Source organism: Rattus rattus, chromosome 6 (genome assembly GCF_011064425.1).
Source record: "Rattus rattus isolate New Zealand chromosome 6, Rrattus_CSIRO_v1, whole genome shotgun sequence".
NCBI classification, from domain to species: domain Eukaryota; kingdom Metazoa; phylum Chordata; class Mammalia; order Rodentia; family Muridae; genus Rattus; species Rattus rattus.
This window is the reverse complement of record NC_046159.1, coordinates 29,893,395-29,917,021: the sequence shown is the minus strand read 5'-3', so window position 1 is coordinate 29,917,021 and position 23,627 is coordinate 29,893,395. Positions and strand designations below refer to the sequence as shown.

The window sequence follows — 23,627 nt, the reverse complement described above, 5'->3', positions numbered from 1 at the left end:
ATACAGTTGGATGGGGGTTAAACGAGGGGAGGGCAGGAAGCTCTGAGCTAGCCTTCTGGAATGAGAGATGCTCTTCTGGTCAGCTTGTCTGGCAGTGAGCACAGAGTGGTATTGTTTTCCTGGGAGATTCTGAAATGCCTGCTGCCCAGCCCAGTCCCAGAGTATGCTGAGAATGTAGCCCACTGCCAGGCTGTTCTCAACTGAGATCCGAGTCTTCCTTTCTCATATGTCCTCTGAGCAATCTCGATTCTGCTGCCAGTATAGCCCTTGGCCTTTGGCACCAGTAGGCTTAATCACAAGCAAAATGTCCCATAGAGTTCTTACTGAAGGCTGAACCCTTTGTTGGGTGCAAGGGTGAACTCATGTTTTCTGTTTCTTCAGGGCTTAGAAAGTTGGGTCAGCAGCCTCGTGGAGAATGAAGCCATGGTCTCTTTCACTACCCCTTGCCAAGAAGGAGCTTGTGTTGATGCCACATGGCAAAGCTTCATTTGTGCCTTGCGGGAGGTCACCACAGTCTTGGTACACTTGGTACACTATGTCACTGTTCTGAGTGCCCAGACACCACGAGGGTGTGAGCAGCTGACCAACAGAGACCCTGAGTTCCCTGCAGGAACTGTGACTATTAGGAATCTTCTGGCAGGTCCGTCCATCTGTAGACCTCTAGCTGAGAAGCTCAGAACAGGTCAGCGGCCATGAGAGAAGGCAGAAAGAGTGGGGTCTGGGAGGGAGGGATGATGGGGGTTGTGTCAGAACTGGTTTCCTCTGGCCCACTGTCACTATCACCTAGACCTTCAGTGAGCGATGGGATGATTCTGACCACACTGTCTTCAAAGTGTACCTGCTTTTTCTTGGCCAAGGAGTCAGCTGGCTCCAGCGCCAGTTCCATTAGGGTGTCTTGGGCCTGCAGGACACGTGGCTTCTTGGTCCCCTTCAGGATGCTCTTCATGTGGATGAGGAATGAGCCGGGCCCCTCCTTGAAGGCCTCGTGGAAAGTATAGGTTTGCTCAGTGTCCCCAGAGCCTGTGGTACTCACAATGCTGCTGGAAGGGTCCCTGTACTGCTCCGAGGGGGGCATCACCTCTGGGGCAGCCTTTTTTTTCTTCCGTTTGCTCAGCAGGAAGTAGGCCAGGCCAGTGATGATTAGCATGGAGCCTAGAAAAGATGTGGAGGTCAAGACACTGCACAGAGATGCCATGGAGGGCAACCAGAGGCGGGGCGAGCCCTGTCCACAGTACCGCTACTGTACCTTACTGTAGTGATCAGCACCCTGATAGGTCAGGCCTTCACACACCCACACCAGACTCGGGCTGACATGATGACACGACAAGGCTAAAGGTTCAAAGAGACTCAGTGCTGTGTGGGGCCAGGGTCCCAAACAAGGGATCCGTCTGCTCTCTATGCCCCATGTCCCCTTCATATGGAGAGTTGGTCTTGGTGCTGACTACATCATTGTCCTCAGCTTCCCTCTCGGGGTGGATTATCGAGGGCAGGTATGTAATGGCTTTGCTAGATATGGATTCTACTGGGGATGTTGAGTTTGTTGGATGTCTTCTCGCTCCCAGAAGTGTGACAGTTCCCCCCAGTCCCCACCCAATAAGCTCGGGGAGGGTGAATCTCTCATGTTCAGTGGCACAGGGAATACTGCCCATGAATCATCTGGGCCAGTCTGCAGGCTCTGCTACGGTCTCCTGTAAAGAGCGCAGCCCATCCATGGGAAGCCAGGAACCTGACACCGCCAGTGCCCACCAGGCCCAGGGTCTCTCCAGTCTGCCATTGTCAGAGGGGTAGGGCTGTGGCTCACTCAATGTCAGGGTGAGTCCTTCTGTGGCTTTCCTCAGGGGCCATGGCACCTATGCTAAGGAAGAGAGCTTTGTCCTCTCCAGTTTAGTCTGGGAATCTTTCGGTCTTTCGGATGGGCTCTGGGAGGGCAGTGTATATATAACTAAGGGGGAATCAAGAGGAGGGTAATAGAACGAAGGTCAGAGACAGACGTGCAGAGGGGAGGATGCCGGTTCTGGGGTTAGAGATTGAGCCGCCCTGCGAGGCGCTAGTGGGAGGAACAGAGGAGAAGCTGACATGTCCATGTACCCTCCTGACACAGCCTAGAGCTTAGAGCTGAGTGGGTAGGTATCCAGGACATGCTGTCTGGGCTGAGGACTAGCCACCTTATTCTTTGAAAGTGGCCAGAGAGAAGACAACCCAGGCTCCCATCAAAGGTTCAACCTCTGGTGTCGCCTCAGGATTTTCCTGCTGCTTGGTCAGCAGAGTGGACATCTGACAGTCATGCTCACATACTGGGTCAGAGAGGGTCGACGGGCTGGCGGGGCTCTGGGAGACAGAACCTGGTCCTCCTACTTAGATCACATCCGTCCAGGGCCCACATATGTCCACTAGCCCTGGTGCTCCTACCTGGTATGGTCACATGCCAGACCAGAACAGGGTGGAGGAAACAGGCCACTGACAGCAGCATGTAGGCGAGGAACTTCTGGAAGCAGCCCAGCCAGTGGGCCTTCTCCTTTGCTCTGTGTGCCAGAGACCCCGGCTGACACCTGGGGGAGGGGGTTCAGCATCATCAGGTTAGTAGAAATCATTACGTCAAAGTCCCAGCTCCACAGAAGGCCATGGGACCTGAGGCGTAGCCCTGCACCCTCTGTGATCGCTGCAGTGGTTCTTGACAGAGTATCTGCAGGGGTTGGAGTCACAGAAGCCCAGGGTCCTCACAGTAGGTTTTATGGTTAGGAGGCTTGCTTGGACCACTCAGAGGGCTCACAGGTTTTCTAAATGCTTCCCTCACCTATGCATTCCTTTAGCCATGGTTTTGACCACCAGGAAAGGAAAGTTGGTGAAAGTCTTTTCGGGGGGAAGTCTTTAATGTACAAGTAACAGTATATTGCAAGAACCATCATCACGAGACCACTGTGTGGACTGAACACTGTACACTGCACACTGCACGAGGAATAAACAGGCTGGGATTCAGCTGTACCGTGCTTACTATGCCTTGTCAGGCACAGGGCAGAACGGGCCTGGAAAAGCTTCATTTTTCTTTTAACTGACGCACAGGAATGACCCAGGGTAAAGGCAGAGCCCTGATGCTGGGCAAGTTTCTTCAGGGACACCGCCTACAGTTTTCCTTACAGGCAAAGTAAGACAATGCCTGTCTCGGACCTCTGATGCTTTTAGAGCATCACTGTCCACAGAACCTTGTCTGGTATAGCTCATTGGCGCCCTCTGGTGTCAGTCTGTGGGTGTACATGTACGTGCACACAGAAAGCGAAAGATGATGCTGAGAGGACTCAGAGACTGAAATATTCCTTCGCATCCCTGCAATATCAAGAATCCTTTGAGGTAGAATTCAGCAGAAAGGGGAGCATGGGAAGCAGTGATTAGCCCCCAGGGTGCTAAGGTCTGGATCTCACTGACTGGGGAACTCACTCTCTGGACTGAGCCCTTGCTACACCGATGGCCATTTTCACACAGTGAGCATTGGCTGGGCAACAGTGGGCCTTTGTGGTCTGAATGCTGGAAGACGCAGAGCCAGTTTCTACACACAGCTCTGCTCCCTGCAAGCTGAGCCTTCCGCAGGGTCCTCAACTTGTCTTTGCAGCCTGGACGCTGGCCCAGAGACTGAATGTCCTGGGGTAGGGAAAGCTGATTTTGCCGGGGAGTCTGGGTAGGGTCAGGCCCTGACTGGATCTGACTTGCTGAGGATAGCAGATAGCAGGTGACTGAGTTGTGCTGACCAAACCAACTCCAGGCCTGGGCTTCCTGCTTCTGGAAGGAGACCCAGTCCACCATGGCCCCAGAAGCAGGGCAGCCTCAGCCATGGCCCTGCAGGTGAGGTATCTGTCTGGGGCTGGACTGGGTAGGGATGTAAAGATTACTCCTGGAGGCTACTCACTTGAAGCAGATGGCCAACAGTTGAGCCACAAAGTAGGTCCCTTCACACACAGAGATGGTGACTCCTGTAAACCTGTGAGGGGGAAACACATGAGGGAGGCCATGCCTGTTGGTCTCCTATGGATTTATCAAGGTTGTCTGTTTGTGTCTCCCCTGAGTTCCAGACACACTGGCCAGGATCCCTGCCCCCATCTATTTGTGTCTCTATCAAACATTCCTTCAGTCCTGCCTGGATGACAGACAGGTCTTGACTAGAGAGGCTGTAGCTAGGAGTAGAGATAAGGAAGAGGCAAGTGAGGTGGCCTGTACTTGGTATTTTAAGTGGACACTGGAAGGTGTGTTCTCTGTCTGCTGGCCCAGTCTTAAATTTGAGCACTTGGTTATCTTGTCAACCTGACATAAGTTACCGTTTTCTGGGGAGAGGGAACCTCAACTGAGAAGATGCCCCCACCAGATTGGCCTGTAGGCAAGTCTGTGAACATTTTCTGGACCAGTGATTGATGTGGGAGGGCCCAGCCCATTGTGGGTGGTGCCACTCCTAGGCAGGTGGTCTGGGTTGTATTAAAAAAAAAATCACAAGCCACGGTGAGCCAGGTAGCAAACGACTTTCCTCCATCGTCTCTGCTTCGGTTCCTGTTTCCAGCTTCCTTCCTGGAGTTTCTGCCGTGACCTTCCTTTGTAATAGATTGTGCATAGAAGTGTAAGATAAACAGACCCATTCCTCTACACTTTGCTTTTGGTTATGGTCTTTATCACAGCAAAAGAAAACGAACTAGGATGGTCCTGATGAAGATCCCCCTCTCTCTTCTATCCACCCAGAGTTGCTAAGTGTCTTTCTAAAATACTTTCAGATACAATTCCATTCTCTCTGGCCTCAGGTTCTGCTCCTTGGCTTTCCTGACTCACTGGGCTGCACCTCCTATTCCTCCATTATCACTACCAGGCTGCCAAGGGCTCTGGGACACCCAGATCTGAAGGTGCTTACTCTGATCCAGAATGTCCATGCTCCAGGCATTCTAAAATCAGAATTTCCTGAGGCAGATGTGAAACCAAAGGTTTCTGTCTGACTTTTCTCAATTTTATACTCTCTCAATTTACATTAGAGAATTACATTTAGAATCCTTGTAAATAACATTTCAACTTTTGTTTGAAGAGCATTCCTGATCCATAGAATTGAAACTACATGCCTTTTAAATCCCTTTATGAGTACCTGTATGTAGCATGGGGCCTTTGCACAAAGTTACCCTTTCTTGGAAGGTCTCTCCTTCCCTCTGTTGCCTGTTTGGTGAACACTTGTTATCACAATGGCAAAGTCACTAGTCTATGAGCTTCTAAAGGATTCCCTGTATAATTAGCTTGTGAGACTTGGGCCCACCCTGGGCAGGTCTTATGGAAAGTGCCCTGGGGTGAAAGGTAGTGAGAGAAGAGGCAATAGGGGGATCAGGACCATTGTCTTCTTAGCGTCATGGGTCTGCCTCTGTCACTCATCAGCTGTGTGCATGGACATAGAGACTTGGCCTTTCTGTGACTCGGTTTCTCGCCAGGGGTAATCATACGGCTTCAGCAATGAAAGTATTACCAATTAGATGATCAGATGTCTACAAGTCCCTTAGAGATGTGCTTAGAATGTAACTACCCTTACATAGATGCTTTTTTCCTCTCTGTGTGATTATAGCATTTAATTTCTCCTCAGTATTTGCCCAATTCTTACCCCTTAATTTTAAAATGATAGGAACATAATGATTGAAATGTGCCAATCACAATGCTAGAAGCCTTATAGAAACCAACTCTTTGGTCTTTGTAATACTTTTATAACCAGCAGATATACTAATGTCAGTTATGAATGAGGAAGCTGAGGGTCAGACCCTTGCCCAGGACTACACAGCTCATTAGTGGCAGGGGCCAGATGGGGACCATCCTCAAACTTTGGAGACTGTGAGAGTCAGAAATACTCAAAGGCATATGCTTTGCAGAAACTCTCAGAAGAGCCATTTCCTATACCCTGGGGCAGAGAGCAATTCAGACTTCGTGTGTAAGTGACTCATTCAGACTTCCTGTAAGGAGTTAGTAAGTTAGGGGATGGGGGATGGCAGGACAGGGACCGGTGTTGATCTGTGAGTGTCAGAGAACAAGGTATGAGTAGAGGAGAAATTTAGAGAGTGTGAGGGGCAGGGAGACTGAGGCTGGGATGATCCAAGAATGACTGCCTGGGCATTGAGTCCCCTCAAGACAGAGCTGGCATTGCAGGCAGAAGGTGTCCTCATTGTCTAACTTGAGGCATACTGGTGCGATACCAGTGTTTGGAGAGGAGGCAGGGTCAACCTTGCTGCAGGGGCCCAGGGAGACAGTGCCTCGAGGGCATTGAGATGTGCTGTGTATACTTGGGTGCTCCATGGGTACACACAGCATGAAGGCCAGGCAATAGATGTCCCAAGGTGCAGCCAAGTGTCAAGAAATAAGTTAGCAGTATAGACATGAGCTCCGAAGGTGAACCACAGCTGGAGGGGGCAGATGTGAGAGTTAGCAGTGTAGACATGAGCTCTGAAGGTAGACTGTAGCTGGAGGGGCAGATGTGAAATTTCTAGGGTAGTAGGGAGCCGACATTGAGGTAGGGGCATAGAATGGCTGCCCAGGGCAAAGGTTAGCCATTATGCATGATAAGTTAATGAGGGGAAGAAAATGGCAGAAGATGCAGCCTGAGACCTTGTGGGCAGAAAGAAGCAGTTGAGACATTGTACTGCTGGGACACAGATCCTTCCTCCAACATTCCTTTAGCTAGTAGTCTAGGGTAGGATCGCAGAGATTCCAAGTCATAGGCTCAGGGACCCCAACTCATTGCTTGTGCATCCCTGCACATCCATTTCTTTCATGCCAAGGTCTATTGGCACAGCTGGTGATGAAAAGGAAGAGTCAGATTGGGAGGCAGAGTCCCATGCCTTAATGTGACACCTATCGCTCACTAGCTTAGTGACTTAGGGTAGCTGTTTAGTCCTGAATTTGACCATCTCTACAACTAGGGCAATGAGCATACTTCTCATGATGCAAAGCTAAATGACATAATGCACACAGGACAATGAACTGTACTTTCCATGCAAAGGAACTATAGGTATGTATATAGTGCATAGAGTTGGTGGGTAAAAGGGTGGATAGATAGTTGTATAGGTAGGTTGGTGGGATAGGTGGATGGATGGATGGATAAGGGTGAGCAGGTGAATAGGAAAGCCTGGAGATGCATGAGTGGGTAGGTGGACATGTTGGTGGGTGGATGGATGGATAGATGGAGGAGTGATTTGATGAGGAATAGGCGCATCTGTAAATGGATGCATTTCGTAGGTAGGATGGATGGACAAGATGGACTCATGGATAGATGATGCATCTGTGAGTGTATGGAAGGATTTTTAGCTGATGTATGGGATCTTCCCAAACCAGGACTTACCTTAGAAGTTTCTGTGGCTCCACCTCTGGATGGGGAGGAATTAGCATAGGAAGTGGGTTACCCTGTGTTACTCTGAGTGGACAGACATAGGTGAGCTGGAACATGCAGGCAGGGAGAACACAGGTACTCATACTCACAGCAGATAGAAGGCCAGGCTTTTGAACCGCCCCCGGAGGAAGGTCTCAGTGCCCACTCCAATCAGCACTGCAAGGGAAGAGGAGACAGGACAGTGGGTCTGGGCAGACCACTCCACAGCGTTGTCCCATGAGGACTCTTGGCTAAGGCCTGAGTTTCTGAGGTCCGAGAGTAGGAAGGTCGGTCCCCTTCCATGTGTATTGACAGCTGTGGCCACATAAAGAGAGCAGGAAGGTTTCCAGGTGGTCCCTGAAAACCCCAGGAAGGGCCCAAAGAATACCTAACCCTATAGTATAGAAGCCATTCAAGGTCCATGTGCCCTAGAAACTGCCTGAACTAAAGTCAACAGCCCCTCGGGTTCATTACTAATCTCTGTGGTGACTTCCAAGACTCTTGTCATCCTGGGCCAAGCCAGTGTATGTTTTATGACTTGCCATGGGTGAAAGTTACCTAGATTTTACTCTCTTGCCTGGATCACTGAGCTTGTGACTGAAATATGGCTTTCATAAACATAAGATAGTTACCCTAAAATTCAGAAGGTGCTCAGCTAAGAATTAAGGGGATGTTCACTCTGAATGTGACTCTCATAATCAAAAAAGCACTCGCTCAGAATTTAAATGGATGCTCACTGTAAATATTGAGAGATATTTACTCCCTGTTGGTCCCCCTGACCCACTAGAAGAGTAACAGACGGTGATTTTCGAGATGCAGTTAGAAGGATTGGACTTCTGGGCTGCTTGTACACTCACAAGGCTTCAAGAAGGACTCCTGATAGGAAAATCAATGAGCGACATTAGACCGTGAGTGGAAGGTCTCTTTGTCCACAGTGAGTATATTTGTTAATGAAATAAAAATATGAAACCAGGCATATTCTTTCCTCTCAAGAGGGTTGGTAAGAATAGATGAGCTCTTAACATAGTTCCCTTAGCCATTGACTATGTCATCACAACACTCCATCAGGTGTTAAAATGGAATGTCTGGGGCCACCAGGACACATGTCTTTGCTTTTTCCAGTACAGGGCAGAGATGTTGAACCTGTTGGTATGCATTCCCTGAGACAATAAGATTTGTAAACAGAGGAAGTTGAGAAGATTCCTAGTATGGCCCAGAAGCTCCCTGTGTGCTGAGGTCCATGCCACAGTCACAGGTGAGCCAGGATGGAGAGTTGGCATGGGAAAAGGTCTGAGTTTATGGTAGAAACTTCTGGAAGAGATTTCATGGAAAACTTGCCTGTTTGGGGAGAATTTCTTCAAGGCAGTAGAATTTACCTATTTTGTACTAGAGTCTTTTCTTTCCCTTTCTTTATTTTCTGTTTCTCAGTGCTGGGGAACAAATCTAGGGCCTTGTTTATGCCATGCAAACTCTTAGCCACTGCCCTATATTACTAGACCCTTACTAGATTCTTTAAATATAACCCATAGATGAAAGACACCATTTGAAGGGACTGTTTTGGCTTTAGCTCAGTAGCAGTTCCTGTGATAGAACGCAATGCCACTGGCCCTACACACCTCTAGATAGCCACACCCCTCATCATATGTCTTAGTCATCCCTTGTCTTTGGCAAAGAGTTGCCTCTTGGCTCAACAACATGACGTTGTCTGAACAATGGGATTGTCTGCACACAATGCAAGTAGAGACATAAAGTGGCTTTGAGACCTTAGCCTCCTCTCTGTTTCTCTGCCACTACCAGTCTTCCGCTGGACTGAGAGACACGTAGAACAGAGTTGTCCTATCATTCCAGCCAAGGCCAGTCTAGATAAGCCATCAGTTGCCTAGCCTCCAGGTAGGGACGCCTAGCCAGCCAACATTAGCAGAGCTGCTTAGCTATTTACCTGGATAGAGAACACCTAGAGCCTATTGTATGTTATTGAGGTTTTCACTGTCTGAGGACATCATTTTATCAAGATTAACATGCACTTTCAGTGATAGTTCTAGTGAGACATTCTTGACCTGTGACAAATGGCACATGTTTCAAGTGCAGTCTGATAAGTACTGGCTGGCACGTGTCTTCACCCATGGAAACATCACTACATCAAGAGAACGGGCATCGTTATCAACCTGAAAGCCTCCAGGTATCACATCAGTGAAATCTTCCACTCCCTTTCTGTGGTTCACCCTTAGGCAGCGAGTGATCCACTTCTATCAGGAGAGACAAGTTTATGCTTCCTGTGAGTTAAGATAGACAGCACTGAATAGTGCGCACTCATCTTTGCTTATTCGTTACACCCAAACCGTTATTTCCAGACTGATTTTAGCTGTAGTGTGCACCAATAGTTCGTACCAAAGCTGGGGCTCACTCGTGATGCTGACTGACGGGGATGCAGCAGCTCAGCTTGTTTATAATTCGCACACTGACAGACAGCTAGGTGGCTTCTAGTTTTGGATATTCTGAACCGAGCTGCCACGGGTGTTTATATGCATTCTTTGCATGGTTCTGTGCTTCTTTTCTCCTGGGTAGGTGCTTGGCAGCGGAATCACCAGGTCATGTGGCAGCAGCATGTACAGCTTTGGAAGAAACTGTCAAGCTGCTTCAAAGTGAGTGCACTGTTTGCATTCTCACTAGGAGCGCATGAGACTCCCACAGCCTTGCCAATGAGTCAGTCTTTTTAATTCCAGCCATCCTCACGCATATGCTTCAGTTCTCAAGGGCCCTAAGGACTGATGATGGGGAATGCCTTTTCACGTTTGCCATCACTTGTGTTTTGTGTTGGCTTCCAATGCTGTATTTTAAAGGGGAATGTTTTAAAATCCTGATGGGATCCAATCAGAAGGGCTTTATTAATTCTTTTACTAGGGACAGAACTTTTCCTATTGATCTAAGAAATCTCAGCCTAACTCAACACAGAGATTTTTTTTTATCCTATTGTCTAGGAGTTTTATTATTTAAGATGTATACTTTAGGTCTATGATTTATTTCACACCTTTAGAGATTAAGATTAGAGATAGGTAATTTTATAGAGATGGATATTTAATAGTTTATGTTTCATGCATTAAAGGTGCACCTTTTATATACTTGTTGCCCTTGTGATTTTCTTCTTTTTACACTGCAAGCTGTACGCTGTTTCTCTTCATTGCATGACAGTGGTGGTTTGAGCCCAGTCACGATGCTGGCCACAGCTCAGTCCTAGTGCTGGCTAAATGTGATAAGGATGAGCATCCTGGACTTGTTCCCACCTCAGGAGAAAAGCATCTAGCCTTTAACCTTCAGAAAGCTGCACGTTTTTAGTTTGCTTGTTTTTAAACGCCCCCTTTTCCCTGCCTTCAAGAAATATAACTTGGGCCTCAGCAGTTAACAGCACCAGCTCCTCTTGCAGAGAATGGGGATTCAAGTGATGGCATCTACATGGCGCTCACAACTGTCTGTAACTTTAGTTGCAGTGGGTCTGACACTCTAACACAGACATAAATGCAGGCAAAACACTCATGCACATAAACATCCCTCATGACTAATGATAGACAGCACTTCATAATAAAATTATGAAAAGGGGTATTCTAAGCAAACGGAACTAAGAAACAAGCAGACTATTATAATATCTGACAAAATGGATTTTAAGCCCAAACTAATCATAAGAGCTAAGAAGGGACAGTTGATTCTCATTAAAGGAAAAATCCAGCAACAGGATATTATGATCCTAAACATAGATGCACTAAACACAGGATCACTCAATTTCATAAAAGAAAGACTATTTCATTTAAAATCACAGTGACTCCAACAGAATGATAGCGGATGATCTCAATACCTTACTTCCACCAATAAATTATGTGGAAAAAAATCTTTATAGAGAATCTGAAGAGTGACATAAATCCAATGGACATTTATCTATCCCCAGAACATCCCACCAAAAACCTGAAGGTTATACAATCTTCTCAGTGGCCCATGGAATTTTCTACAAAAGAGAGCATATTAGCATACAAAACAAGTCTCAACAAATAAAGGAAAATTGACGTCACAACCTGCATTTTGTCTGACAACCATGGGTGCTGGATACTAACAACAGAAGAAATGACAGAAAGTACACAGAATCATTTAAGCTAAACACTCACTACTGAATCAAGATTAGGCTAAGGCAGACATCAAGAAGGAAATTAAAAGATTAAAGGAAATAATGAAATGAAAACATAGCATATGAATATCTGTGGGACAAATGAAGACGTGGCTGAGGAGAAAGCACCTGCATCATGCACCATCATACAGATGTTAGAGAGCTCTCAAATTAATAACCTAATGATGCACCCGAAGCCTTTGAAAAACAAGAACAATTAATAGTAGGTACAAGGAGATAATCAAAATCATAGATGAAATTAATGAAAAAAATGATTAGAACAATACAAAGAATCAATGAAACGAGTCTGACAAACCTTTGGCCAAACTAACTAAGGGGAAAGAAACCAACGAAACTAATCAAATTAACCAAAAGAAAGAGAAAGAGGGTCTAAATTAATCAAATTATAGAAAAATGGATTTATTATAACAGAACTAAGGAAATTCACAGGCTTATAAAGACATACTTTAAAATTGCATGTTCTACCAAACTAAACAAAATCTAAAAATGGATGAATTTATATATATATATATTATATTTAATATTTATACATATATAAATTCACCCCACATATAGATATAAACATATTTAAATTCCAATTTAAATCACGATAAAGTTAATAATGTAAGTAAACCCATAACATCCAGTGAGCTAGAAGTAATTAGAGACCTCCCAAGTTAAAAAAAGATTCCACTAGAAATCTACTATGACTGATAAGTACATTATGCAAAATGAACTACAAAATCAGTGCACAAAAGCAGTAGCCTTCTCCATGCAAATGACAAACTCACAGAGCTAGCAAGCAAGGAAACAGTATCATTCATATTAGTGTCAAAACAAGCCTTGGACTAAATCTAACCAAGGAAGCAGAAAATTTGCATACTAAGAGCTTTAAGATGCTGAAAAATTTTTTTGAAGAAAACATCAGAAGATGGAAAGACCTCCCACTCTCATGGATTGGTAGGATCACTATTAGGAGAATATCCATCCTACCAAAAGTAATCTATAGATTCAACATAATTCCCACCAAAAACTCAATTAATTCTTTTAGAGAAATTGGAAAAATAGAAATAACTTAAAAATTTTCATGTATAGATACAAAAGGCCCAATAGAGCCAAAACAATCCTCAGCAACAACAACAACAACAACAACAACAACAACAACAACAACAACGACAGCAATGACAACAAAACCTGCTAGAGATGCTATCACCCCAGATACTACGTTATTTTACAGAGCTATAAAAGTAAAAATAGTGTAGCATTCATATAAGAACACCCACTGGAAAATGGAATAGAATTGCGAGCCCACATACAGCCCACATTCCTGCAGCCATCTGAGTTTTGATAGAGAAGCCAATCATACAAATTGGAGAAATGACAGCATCTTGAACAAACAGTGCTGGCCAAACCTGATAGCTTCATGCAGGAGAATGAACCTTGCTCTCTCATCTTGGACAAAATACAAATGGATCACAGACATCAACATCAGGCCTAATACCTTAAATCTAATAGAAGGGAAGCAGAGAATATACGGACTCACTGGCACAAGAAAGGCCTCCCTGACTAGAACTATGGTGTGTAGGCATGAAGACTAACGACTTGTAAATGGGAACACATGCATGTAAAAAGAGCACCAGCACTAGACTGAAGAGGAAGCCTATGAAATGGAAAAATTCTTCACAAGCCATATACTGGACAAAGGATTAATATCTAGAACATACAAATAACTCAAAATTAAAGATTAAGAAAGCAAACAACACAATTGAAAATGGGGCAAGGGATGAAACAGAATTCTCAAAAGGCAAAACACAAACAGCCTTAGCCATCAAGGAAATGCAAATTAAACCTACTTGGAGATTTCAGCTCACCTCAGTCAAAATGGCCAAGATCCAGAGAATAAGTGCATCAAATCTGGCAGGAGTGTGAGGAAAGAGAAGCACTTATTTATTGCTGCTGGGAGTGCAATCGGGTGTAGCCACCATGGGAATCAGTGTGGAAACTTATCAAGAAGCTAAAAATAGACCTACCGCAGGAGTCGGCAGCATAGCTTTCGGGCATATACCCAAAGCACTCTATGTCCCACTACAGAGACACTTGGTCATCCTTACTCATTGCTGCTCCGTTCACAATGGTCAGGAAAGAGCATAAAAGTCCAATGGACGATGACATAACCAAAGTGCCATGTACCTTCAAAATGGAATATTACCCAGCTCTTAAAGAAAAACTATGAAATCCACAGGCATGGGGAAAGCTGGAAACCATAATTTTGAGGGAGGTAATACAGACCTAGAAAGACAAATGTTGTATGTTTCTTTCATTGGTTGATGTTAGCTTTAACAACGTTCTTAGTTTCTGGGAGAGAAAGGATCAGTTTTCTCTAAAAGTGTAACCACTGACAAATCAACAATGCTCTAATGAAAGGCCACACATTCATGAGGAATTATGAAGTATAAATTGGCCTTAGTGGGTGAAAAGAAAGATACAATGTTGTCTGTGACAGGACAGGGGCAGTAGATCCGAGAAGAGTTAGGAGGTGGGGAGGTGAACTGACCAAAACACATATGAAATGCTCAAAGATCTAATAACCGTAAAAAAAAATCATAAGGATTTACAAGAGGAGCACAAACAACACATGTCTATTTATAGATGGAGAATTAAAGCTTAAAACAACTTGCAGCAAATTTCTGTCACAAATTTCAGTGGCTTGTGGCGTATTATCCTTCTTATCTATATTAACTTGTTTGCTACAATCGTTCAGGGAGTTAGTCTCTGGTTTTCTTACAACATCTTTGTCTAGTGTTGGCGTCTATGTCGTTCTAGCTTGCTTTCTGTTGCTGTTTTTAAAACAAGACCGGAAAGCAACTTGAGGGGAAGAAAGGGTTTGTTTTGTGTTCCAGTTGATGTACCGTCATCGAGGGAAGCTGAGGCAGGAAGTGAAGCAGGGTCTATAAAGCAAGGCTGCTTACTGGCTCGACTTTAGGCTCATGTTCAGCGGCCTTTCATGTACAGCCCAGGCCTACCTGCCCAAGGATGACACAACCCTCCGTGGTCTGGGTCCTTCTAAATCCATCAACAATCACGAAATTGCCCCACAGACGTGCCCACAGGCCAATGTGATGGAGGCACTTCTTCAAATGAGATTCCCTCTTCGCAGTGTGTCAAGTTGGCAGCTGAGATCAGTTGTGAAATATGTAGACGCCGATTCTAAGCGATAAGTTGGAAATCACTCCGTTTTCAAATTTCTGTAGTTGTTTACGTAGAATTATATCACATCTTCATTGAATGTTGGTAGAAGTCTCCTGGGAAGCAATCTGGGCTGATGTATCAGTTTTTGGCGAGGAGACTGCTGGGTGAGATGCTGTGAGACGCCTTGCACTCCTGAGGAAATCGTCTCCTGTTAGAGCAGCATCTTCCTTGGGAGAGCTCAGAAAACATTGTCTTCTTGCTTTTAGCTAGGAATTGACATGCTTCTTATTCAATCTCAGTGTTCGAAATCAGTGTGTATATTTGCTGTTCTGAAGGACAATTTTCTTGGTGCTGGAGAATAATGTATGTGATTCCACAGCACAGACGCCATGCTTCTTCGCCCGACCTTACCTATCACAAGGGTTCCTATGCTCCCCAAAACCTTGGGTGCTTCTGGGCAGCTCCACACCAGACACCCAAAGGAACGGCCAGCTCAGGAGATGCAAATCCAAAACACATGGACTATGTCACCCCGAGAGAAGACCTTCATCAAGGAAGCAGATGGTACTGATGAGGGTGTGGGGAAAGAGAAAACCCCGCTCACTGCCAGTGGGGCATAAACCAGTAGAGCCGCTATGGAGCCCTGTGTGGAGGTTTCTCCGGAAACCCCGAAGAGAACACCACACGATCTATTCAGACGCACTACCGGGTCTCCTCACAAAGAAACGGAGTTAACATATCACAGAGGAACCCGTCCATGCGTGCCCGTTACTGAACCACTCACAGAAGCCAAGACAAGAAGTCAGCCTAGGTGTCCACCCATAGATGAACGGATAAGGAATGTTTGGTAATATGCACAATGGACTTTTATTCAACTTTAAAGAAGAATTGTGTCATTTGCTGAAGACTATAATGTTAAGTTAAATGAAACAGGCTTAAAGAGAGAAATATGTTGTTTTTTGTATGGGAAATACACACACAGAGAGAGAGAGAGAGAGAGAGAGAGAGAGAGAGAGAGAGAGAGAGAGAGAGAAGACAAGAACAGAGAGGGGAAGACAAGAAAAGACTAATAGGCAGATGGATATATGTATATATAAATATGTGTGTATATGTATATATGCATATATTATATGTATATAGATATATTGTACATACACATATATGCATGTATAAAATGTTAAAATGAAACTCTTATTTTGTGCAATGAGTATATACAAAGGAGATTAAAAAGAACTGTGAGCCTATAAAACTGGATCAGAGCTGCCCTCTTCTTTCTGGTTTGCACACTGCACATGGTATAGCTATGATCTGTGTGTGTGTATGTGGGGGTGTTCATGCCTACAATTCCAGCACTCAGGGGACTGAGTCAGGTGATTGCCAGACATTCAAGTCCAGCTCAGACTACACAGTAAGTTCCAGAACATCCTGGATTACTGAGTGAGATCCCGTCTCAAACCCCTCCCTACTGCAGCCACCACCACCCCAGCTTGAAAGTGACGGGCCTCGTACAACTAGATCAGGCCTTTTAAAGTCCCACCCACCCCCATCCTAATGGGGTCACTTGTTGCCTTCTCCCTTTCCTCTGATTCCTCCTCATCCTTCAAGAGGAGCTAGTTGTTCATGTCTCACAGACCTTGCTTCCTGAGCAGGCTTCTAGAATTAGCCTGCACTGAGCTATAGTCCATTCTGAGTTATTGGTTCCCCGAAGTCTCAGGGGAGAGCCAATGGTTGTCCCTGTTCTGTTGATGGGAAACTGAAGCTTAGTTTATGTGGGAAGGGGCAGTAGAGGTCACAGAAGCACGAGGTGGTGGAATGTGTTTACTACTTGGTCAGATCACATGCAGTGCCCTGTAGTGGAGGTCTTGGCTTCTCAATATATGGGTACATATCGCACAAGATGGAAACACCGAACTTTATCAGAGGTAATGAACCGTAATTAGCTTTCCGTGTTCCAACTGTAAATCTAAAAAGGAAGACGGAGATATAGAGTGAAGAAAGAAAGGTTTGACCGAAAGCTTGTTGTGAAGCCGGAGGGAGGAAAAGGGAGAATAATCAACAGACCAGAAAAAAACAAAACAAAACTGGAAACACTGTAACCTCATTGGGACAAAAATCCCCTGCAGTCATGTTAGAGTACATGATTTCTTCAATGGCAAGAGGTAGTCATGCGGATCTGCATATAAGAGTGGTTGAAATTAGCATATAGTGGAGACAGAGAGGCTGGAGAGGTGGCCCAGTGGTTAAGAACGCTGGCAGCTCTAGCAGAGAACCTGGCTTGGATTCCCAGCACCCACAGCCTCCTGTAATTCTGCTCCAGGGATCTGAGATCCTTTTCTGAACTCCACAGGGACCAGGCACACATGTGGTGAACAGACATAAATGCAAGGCAAAACATTCAGACAGTAAAACTAAATGACTATACAAAATTAGAAAAAAAGGAAATTAGCACGAAGGGCCCTAGAGAGTTACTTAGAAAGCATTTTTTTTTGAAGGCTTTGACCAGGGCTGAGGTGAGACCACACATTTGTTGTACCAGTTAAGAAACGAGAACACGTGGATTTATGTTTGTAAGTCATTAGTGTGTTTGAAGGGTATGTGGTAGGAATGTGGCAACGTATATTAAATAGAGAAGCAGGTTAATGGGATGTAACAAAACAAAGAAACAAACAAAACAAGCCGTAAGTGATCCCAGATTGACTCCAGGAACTTGTTTTAGGAGCAATGGGACACTGGCTTGACAAGTTGCCCACAACGGCTTTGCTTGGACATCACCCTGTTCCTTCAGTTATTCTGCTGTGCAGTCCTTAGGATGCCCTGCACTGTTACGGTGTGCCTAGGCAGACACCCAACTGGATTGGGAGGCCTTGGTTTCTCCATTAAATTCAGTACTACAATCCTCAGGCATTTATGGGTGTAGGAAAGACAGTAACATGGATTTGTGCTATTAGTTATGCGCTTCTGGATGCATAAATGGGAGGGTCCACTGTGATCCTTCTTTCTGGGAACATTTGCAGACAGGACCCAAGAGTGGACTCAGCTGAAGATCTTTAGGATCACCAGATGAGTCATGCATACACGTTATTCGGAGAACCAGCAGACGTCTTAAATGCCAGTGTCTTCAGCCTCACAAGTAAGTGGTGTACTTGACTATATTGTTTGTGACAATACTGTCACACCCATGCTAATCCAGCCCCACCCTGACTAAGCCTGTGCACAGCCAGGACTGACCCAGGGTTGAGTCATAAGAGTAGACTATGGAGTGGCTCCGACTGGGCCTCTCTACTACTCTTTCTGTTTTGTTTTATTTTAAATCTAGCATCTTAGATTCATTCAAATACAGAGGAACATGCCCCTTTGAGATAGAAGACTAAAATTAGTTGGGAAATATCATGGCGCCTTATCTTGAATCACAGCTACTTGTAAAACTTAAGCCTATCAGTGAAGAGAAAAGTCAAGAATGATGCTGTACTGTTTAGCAATATCTCAGGTGACCACAGCTGGATAACTGGGCTTTGGGGAGGATACCCCCTGCATGTCATATGAATAAGTTCTTCTCCTTTTCCACCCAGTGTCTGTGCCTTTTCTGAGCAGTGGCGTCTGATTTCTCCCATTCTATTTCCTGCATAACACTTTCATCCTGACTCAGAGGGCACGGATTAAAAGTAGGGTCTCAACTTTTTTTTTTTTGTTTTCTTTTATTTTTTAACTTGAGTATTTCTTATTTACATTTCGAGTGTTATTCCCTTTCCCGGTTTATGTGCCAACATCCCCCAATCCTCCCCCTCCCCATCCTCCCCCATTGCCGCCCTCCCCCAACAATCATGTTCAGTCTTAGCAGGACCCAGGGCTTCCCCTTCCACTGGTGCTCTTACTAGGATATTCAATGCTACCTATGAGGTCAGAGTCCAGGGTCAGTCCATGTATAGTCTTTAGGTAGTGGCTTAGTCCCTGGAAGCTCTGGTTGCTTGGCATTGTTGAAGAACAGAGAGCCAACAGTTACACTCCACCTCCCTGCTTCCTTGGCAGCAGACTTTGAGTAGAGTGCTTCAATTTACCAAGTGCTCCTTAGTTTCCCTCCTTGGACAATGTTACAGAGATGAGCAGAGTGAGGCCTTAATGGATAGTACAGAGGATAGAATGAGGTTTTGCACTGAAAACAAGGAGCACAGGGTTCAGCCCATTATGATGACTCCAACAGTGATGTTATCAGCCAGCAACTATTAAACAGAGGCTAGAGGAATCAAATAGAGAGGAGAGCACGTGTGTGTGTGTGTGTGTGTGTGTGTGTGTGTGTGTGTGTATACATGTATGTGGGGGGTCAGGGTGGGGGGTGGGTGGGAGCCAGGAGAGTACACAGAGAAACTTCCAGCAAACACCTTTTGTTCTGAGGTAGGGTGGGAGGCACTAGCAAGTACTGATGACATTTTTCCCCTAGGGGACAAATCACTCTTGGGAGAGCCCATGCTTATTTGTATGTAGGACAGCAAGAAAAGGACTTCCTTTCCAGATAAAGGTCCAAAGCGGGATTCTCCTTCTTCCCTCATATCCAGTTATTATCCATTTCCCAGGTCCTTTCTGATGAGTCTGTATTAAAAGCAATCATGAGTTGGGTGAGATGGTCCACATCTATAAACCCAGAGATTGAGATGGTAAGGTAGCAGATTTGAGGCTAGCCTGGGGTAAATATAGAGCCAGCATTAAAACAATAACCCAACCTAACCAAAACAGAATGGATTATAAGGTATCTCATGACTGTACCTCAAGGTCTCACACAGGATAGTTGCAGTGTCTCAGGTGAATGCAGAGAGAGTCTGTTTTCAGTGAGGGATAGCCAGATGCTCTCACACCTGTACAGAACAGGCAGGACCTCATGGTCTGTGCACAGTTTCTCAGTGTGTCTGCTTTGTGGGCAGGGTCTCGTGCTACATCTTGGCAAGAGAACCACTCAGGGATTTACACACACAGCTCTCATGACCCCATCACCTCAAACACCTGGGAAGCACTTTGTAAGATCGTGTTAGAGTAGGGTGTGTGTGCGTGTGACAGAGAGAGAAAGAGATAGAGATAGAGACAGAAAGGAAGAGAGAGAAACAGAGAGGGGGAGAGAGAGAGAGAGAGAGAGAGAGAGAGAGAGAGAGAGAGAAGAGAGAGAGAAGAGAAGAGAAGAGAAGAGAAGAGAAGAGAAGAGAAGAGAAGAGAAGAGAGGAGACCAAGGAACAACATGACTGTTTTAAGGGACAAGATTTGCTCATTTTGAGAATATTCTGGCAAGGTGCTGTCTGTCCCCTGTGGCTTGTTCACTCTGGGCTGGCAGGAGCATCTGTCCTGAAAACCACTTAGAGCAGTAGTTCTCAACATTTTGGATGCTGGGACCTTTTAAATCACTTCCTCCTGCTGTGCTGACCCTCAGCCATGAAATTTTTGTTGCTACTTCCTAATGTAATTTTGCTACTGTTATGAATTGTAAATATTTCTGATGTTCTTAGGCCAACCCTGTGAAAAGATTGTTTGACCCCTAAAGGGGTCTCAACTCACAGGTTGAGAACCATTGATTTAGAGTACAGGGCTTGAGCTCTGTGCAGGGCAGCAAATCCATGATGCTCCACGTCTTGTGTGTCAACTTGACACAATCTGGAGTTATCACAGAGAAAGGAGCCTCCCTTGAGGAAAGGCCTCCATGACATTCAGCTGTAAGGCATTTTCTCAATTAGTGATCAAAAGTGGGCGGGCCCATTGTGGGTGGTTTTATCTCTGGGTTGGTGGTCCTGGGTTCTGTAAGAAAGCAAGCTGAGCAAGCCAGGGGAAGCAAGCCAGTAAGTAGCATCCCTCCATGGCCTCTGCATCAGCTGCTGATTCCAGGTTCCTGCCCTGTTTGAGTCATTGTCCTGTCTCCCTTTGGTGATGAACAGCATTGCAGATGTGTAAGCTGAATAAACCCTTTCCTCCCCGACTTGCTTCTTGGTCATGATGTTTGTGCAGGAACAGAAACCCTGGTCAAGACACTTCATGAATGGAGTGAGGTGGGAGGAAGCAGCATCGTGAGCCTCTCTACAGGGCTTGCTGCAGCCACAGGCACAGGAAACTGTTGTATCATGGGAACACCTGAGCCTTATAGCCCTGAGTCTGTTTCCAGGGTCCACAGAGGAAGTTTCTGGGACAGACGCTGCTGCCTCCCAGGAAGTGCACATTCCCTGCAGGTGACACTCTGGAAGCCCTTGTCCACATCCCTGCCTAGCATCAGGATAATCCGTGCTGTCTATGCATATGGGGCACCTCATATGCCCCACTGCCCTGGGCGTCTGCAATGTGCCAGTCGGTTTCAAGTCTCATTTCCCCTGTAGCAGCAATGTTCCTACAATGGGCCCCAGACTTTTCAATAGAAAAGTTTTCTTTTTTCAAGGATTTCAACAAAAGATGCTTAAGGAAACAAGGAATCTGTAAATCTTATGTACTGGACAGAGGCCCAAAGGCCAGTGATGTCAAGAGAAACCCAAGATTTGCCAGAGAGCATTGGAGCCCCTCTCCAGCTTCCCACTTGCCCCAGCACTCTGGAGAGCCCAAGGGATATTCTTTGAAAGCTTGGCCCTTAGAAGGCAACTGTGGTCTATTTTTAGCTTGGATCTTGTACCACAGCCAAGCAGAAAGGTTCATCTCCTGCATTAACAGCTGGGTCTTAGCAGAGATGAAGGTTGTGGTTAAGATGTGCAATATGCCTTGGTGTGCACATGTGCTGAGGGGCGTGGGACGAAAGGCCATCCTCAGGTTGAGATGAGGTAGACACACTAATCCATTAGAAAGAGAGACGTGAGCTCCTTAAGCAGCTTCCTGGCAGGAAGGAGGCAGTTGCTCTGGGTGGAGTCTGACTGAGTTCTAGTTGTAAGGTTCCTGATAGCCTGAAGGGTACAATGTATGCATTTAAAACTCATGGAGTAGAAGGAACACAGTAGAACACTTGGACTAACAGTGGTAAACAGTACTCACACTCACATTATGGAGATAGATTTAAGATCACCTTTGCGATCATCCCTTACATGTAAAAGGCATTGGGGTCCTGAAGGAAGCTAGAGTTGGTTTTTCCACTAGCCTATCTACACAGGTCTGAGCAGATCAAGTCTTAAGCCTAGGGATGCAGGGGAGAGCTTTGTCCGTCGCTGTTGGGAACATCCAGGAACCAAGATTCCAGAGTACTGTTACTCCAACCCCGTGTGTAACCTTGGCAAGGTCATGGCTTCACTCTGAGTTTATTTGCTCCATTTTATAACAGGAGGGCTGGAATTTGACCTTGTCTGCTCTGATTCATAGCCATGGTGCCAGAAGAGCCCAATAGCTTGACTATGAGCTCAAGCTAGCACCCCAGGAATGTTCTAGATCCACACTGACCATGGATTTATCACAAGGGCATCTACCCAGAACCACCACTCACATGGTCTTCTGCTAAGCACTTCGTCGGCCAGATCCATCCATCACAGAGGTCAGGAAGCACAGCTTCAAAGCCCCTCAGGGCTGGACCAACGTTGTGCATGCATGAGAAGCCCGAGTCTTGGGTCACATTGCTTTGGTTTGAACTGGAGAGGGGCCTTTCAGTTGGGAGAGACTCTTGAGAAAGCTTTTGTCCAGATGCAAAGACGGATTTAATGTGCATATTTTTCATTTTCCCAAGGGATTTGGCGTACAGAGAGCTAAGAGCTCAGAACATTGCTATTCAGTTCCTCAGTCTAGGCTCTGCCTCCTTCTTGGTGGGGCTCAAGGTTAGGGTCAATTCTTTGCTAACTATCTGAAATTTCAGTCAGCTGAGCAGCTCAGGTGATTTCTGGTCCTCTAAACCTCACACCATGCTCCTGTAGATGGCTCATACCAAAGGGGCTGGTTTTCAACCATGCATTTTTTCCAGCAGGGTGCAGGGAAGCTTGCCATCTCTATGCCTATCAGGTCTCCTGAGGGTAAAGCTGCCCTGTCAACGGGATTCTCTCTGCATAAGCTAGGACTATTGCCGGGCAAAGCAAGGTGAACTTAGGTGACCATTTTAATTAGCTACACAATGGTACATTTCTCACAGTTTTTCAGCCTTATATACCTTTACCTCTAGTCCCCACCTCGACCGGCTCTCCTCACAGCTCTCTGAGGGCAAGCCGCAGACCCGTTAGCTCACTGCAGCGCTAGGAATGCTGAAGGTTCTCGAGGTCTTGTGAGGGTGGTCTGCCACTGAGTATCAGCACCGGACTCAAGGCTCACTCTTCTCTCTCTGCCTAAGGCTCACTCTGCACCTGGCATTTTCTCAGAGTTCAGGGTTTCTGAGGGGTTCAAAAGAGGAACGGAAGGGCAGATGTGCTCAGATGTGCCCACCATCTCCTGGCTAGAAGCCATTTCTCTAGTAGCTTTCCCTATTGTGTCTCTGAGCAAGGAGGTGGCAGACGAGAGGTAGGATCTTACCTGCAGCCGTGGTGATGCCCAATAGCCGGCAGGTATACTCCAGTCCAGTCCAGAATACTTGGAGCTTCATGGTGCCAGGGGGTGTGGACAGAGTCCCAGAAGAGCAGGCTGCAAAGATTCCTCTGTATCTGAGATGCTCTGGATGCTCCGCACAAGCGCAGGAGGCTACAGGGGCTGGCTGGGGGCCCCTGGGCCTCTGGGCTCAGCCTCCGTGAACTAGCTCTGGCCTCCACAGCCTGGCTGAGGTGTGAATGGGGCTCACCTCCTTAGTTTAGCAGTGGGTGCCCTTGCCAAGTGCTGCTCAGTTTAATCATTATCTCGGAAGAACGCTCTCCTCTCTCCACACAGCCCTGGCCTAGCCTGAAGCTGCTTCGGCTCCTGTGTGGCTGCCTGAGATCAGGCCGATTAGGGTTGGGCAGGAGGCAGTCTGCAGCTGGCAATTAACTGTTTCTGGCTGGGAGGAGGGAGCAGGAGAGCGAGAGGCCAAGCCCTTCTGTG

General features: G+C 46.1%; 1 protein-coding gene across 1 annotated transcript; it reads right to left on the bottom strand.

Annotated features, from left to right (window-relative positions):
• Nucleotides 1-10: 10 nt before the first annotated feature.
• Tmem72 (transmembrane protein 72) lies at nt 11-23,358 on the bottom strand. The gene is made up of 5 exons (XM_032907408.1): nt 23,130-23,358; nt 7,471-7,537; nt 3,899-3,970; nt 2,410-2,549; nt 11-1,152 (listed from the first exon to the last, which is right to left on the bottom strand). Exons 1-5 carry the CDS (start codon nt 23,197-23,199, stop codon nt 674-676), a joined length of 828 nt encoding a protein of 275 aa, XP_032763299.1. The 5' UTR covers nt 23,200-23,358; the 3' UTR covers nt 11-673.
• Nucleotides 23,359-23,627: the final 269 nt, after the last annotated feature.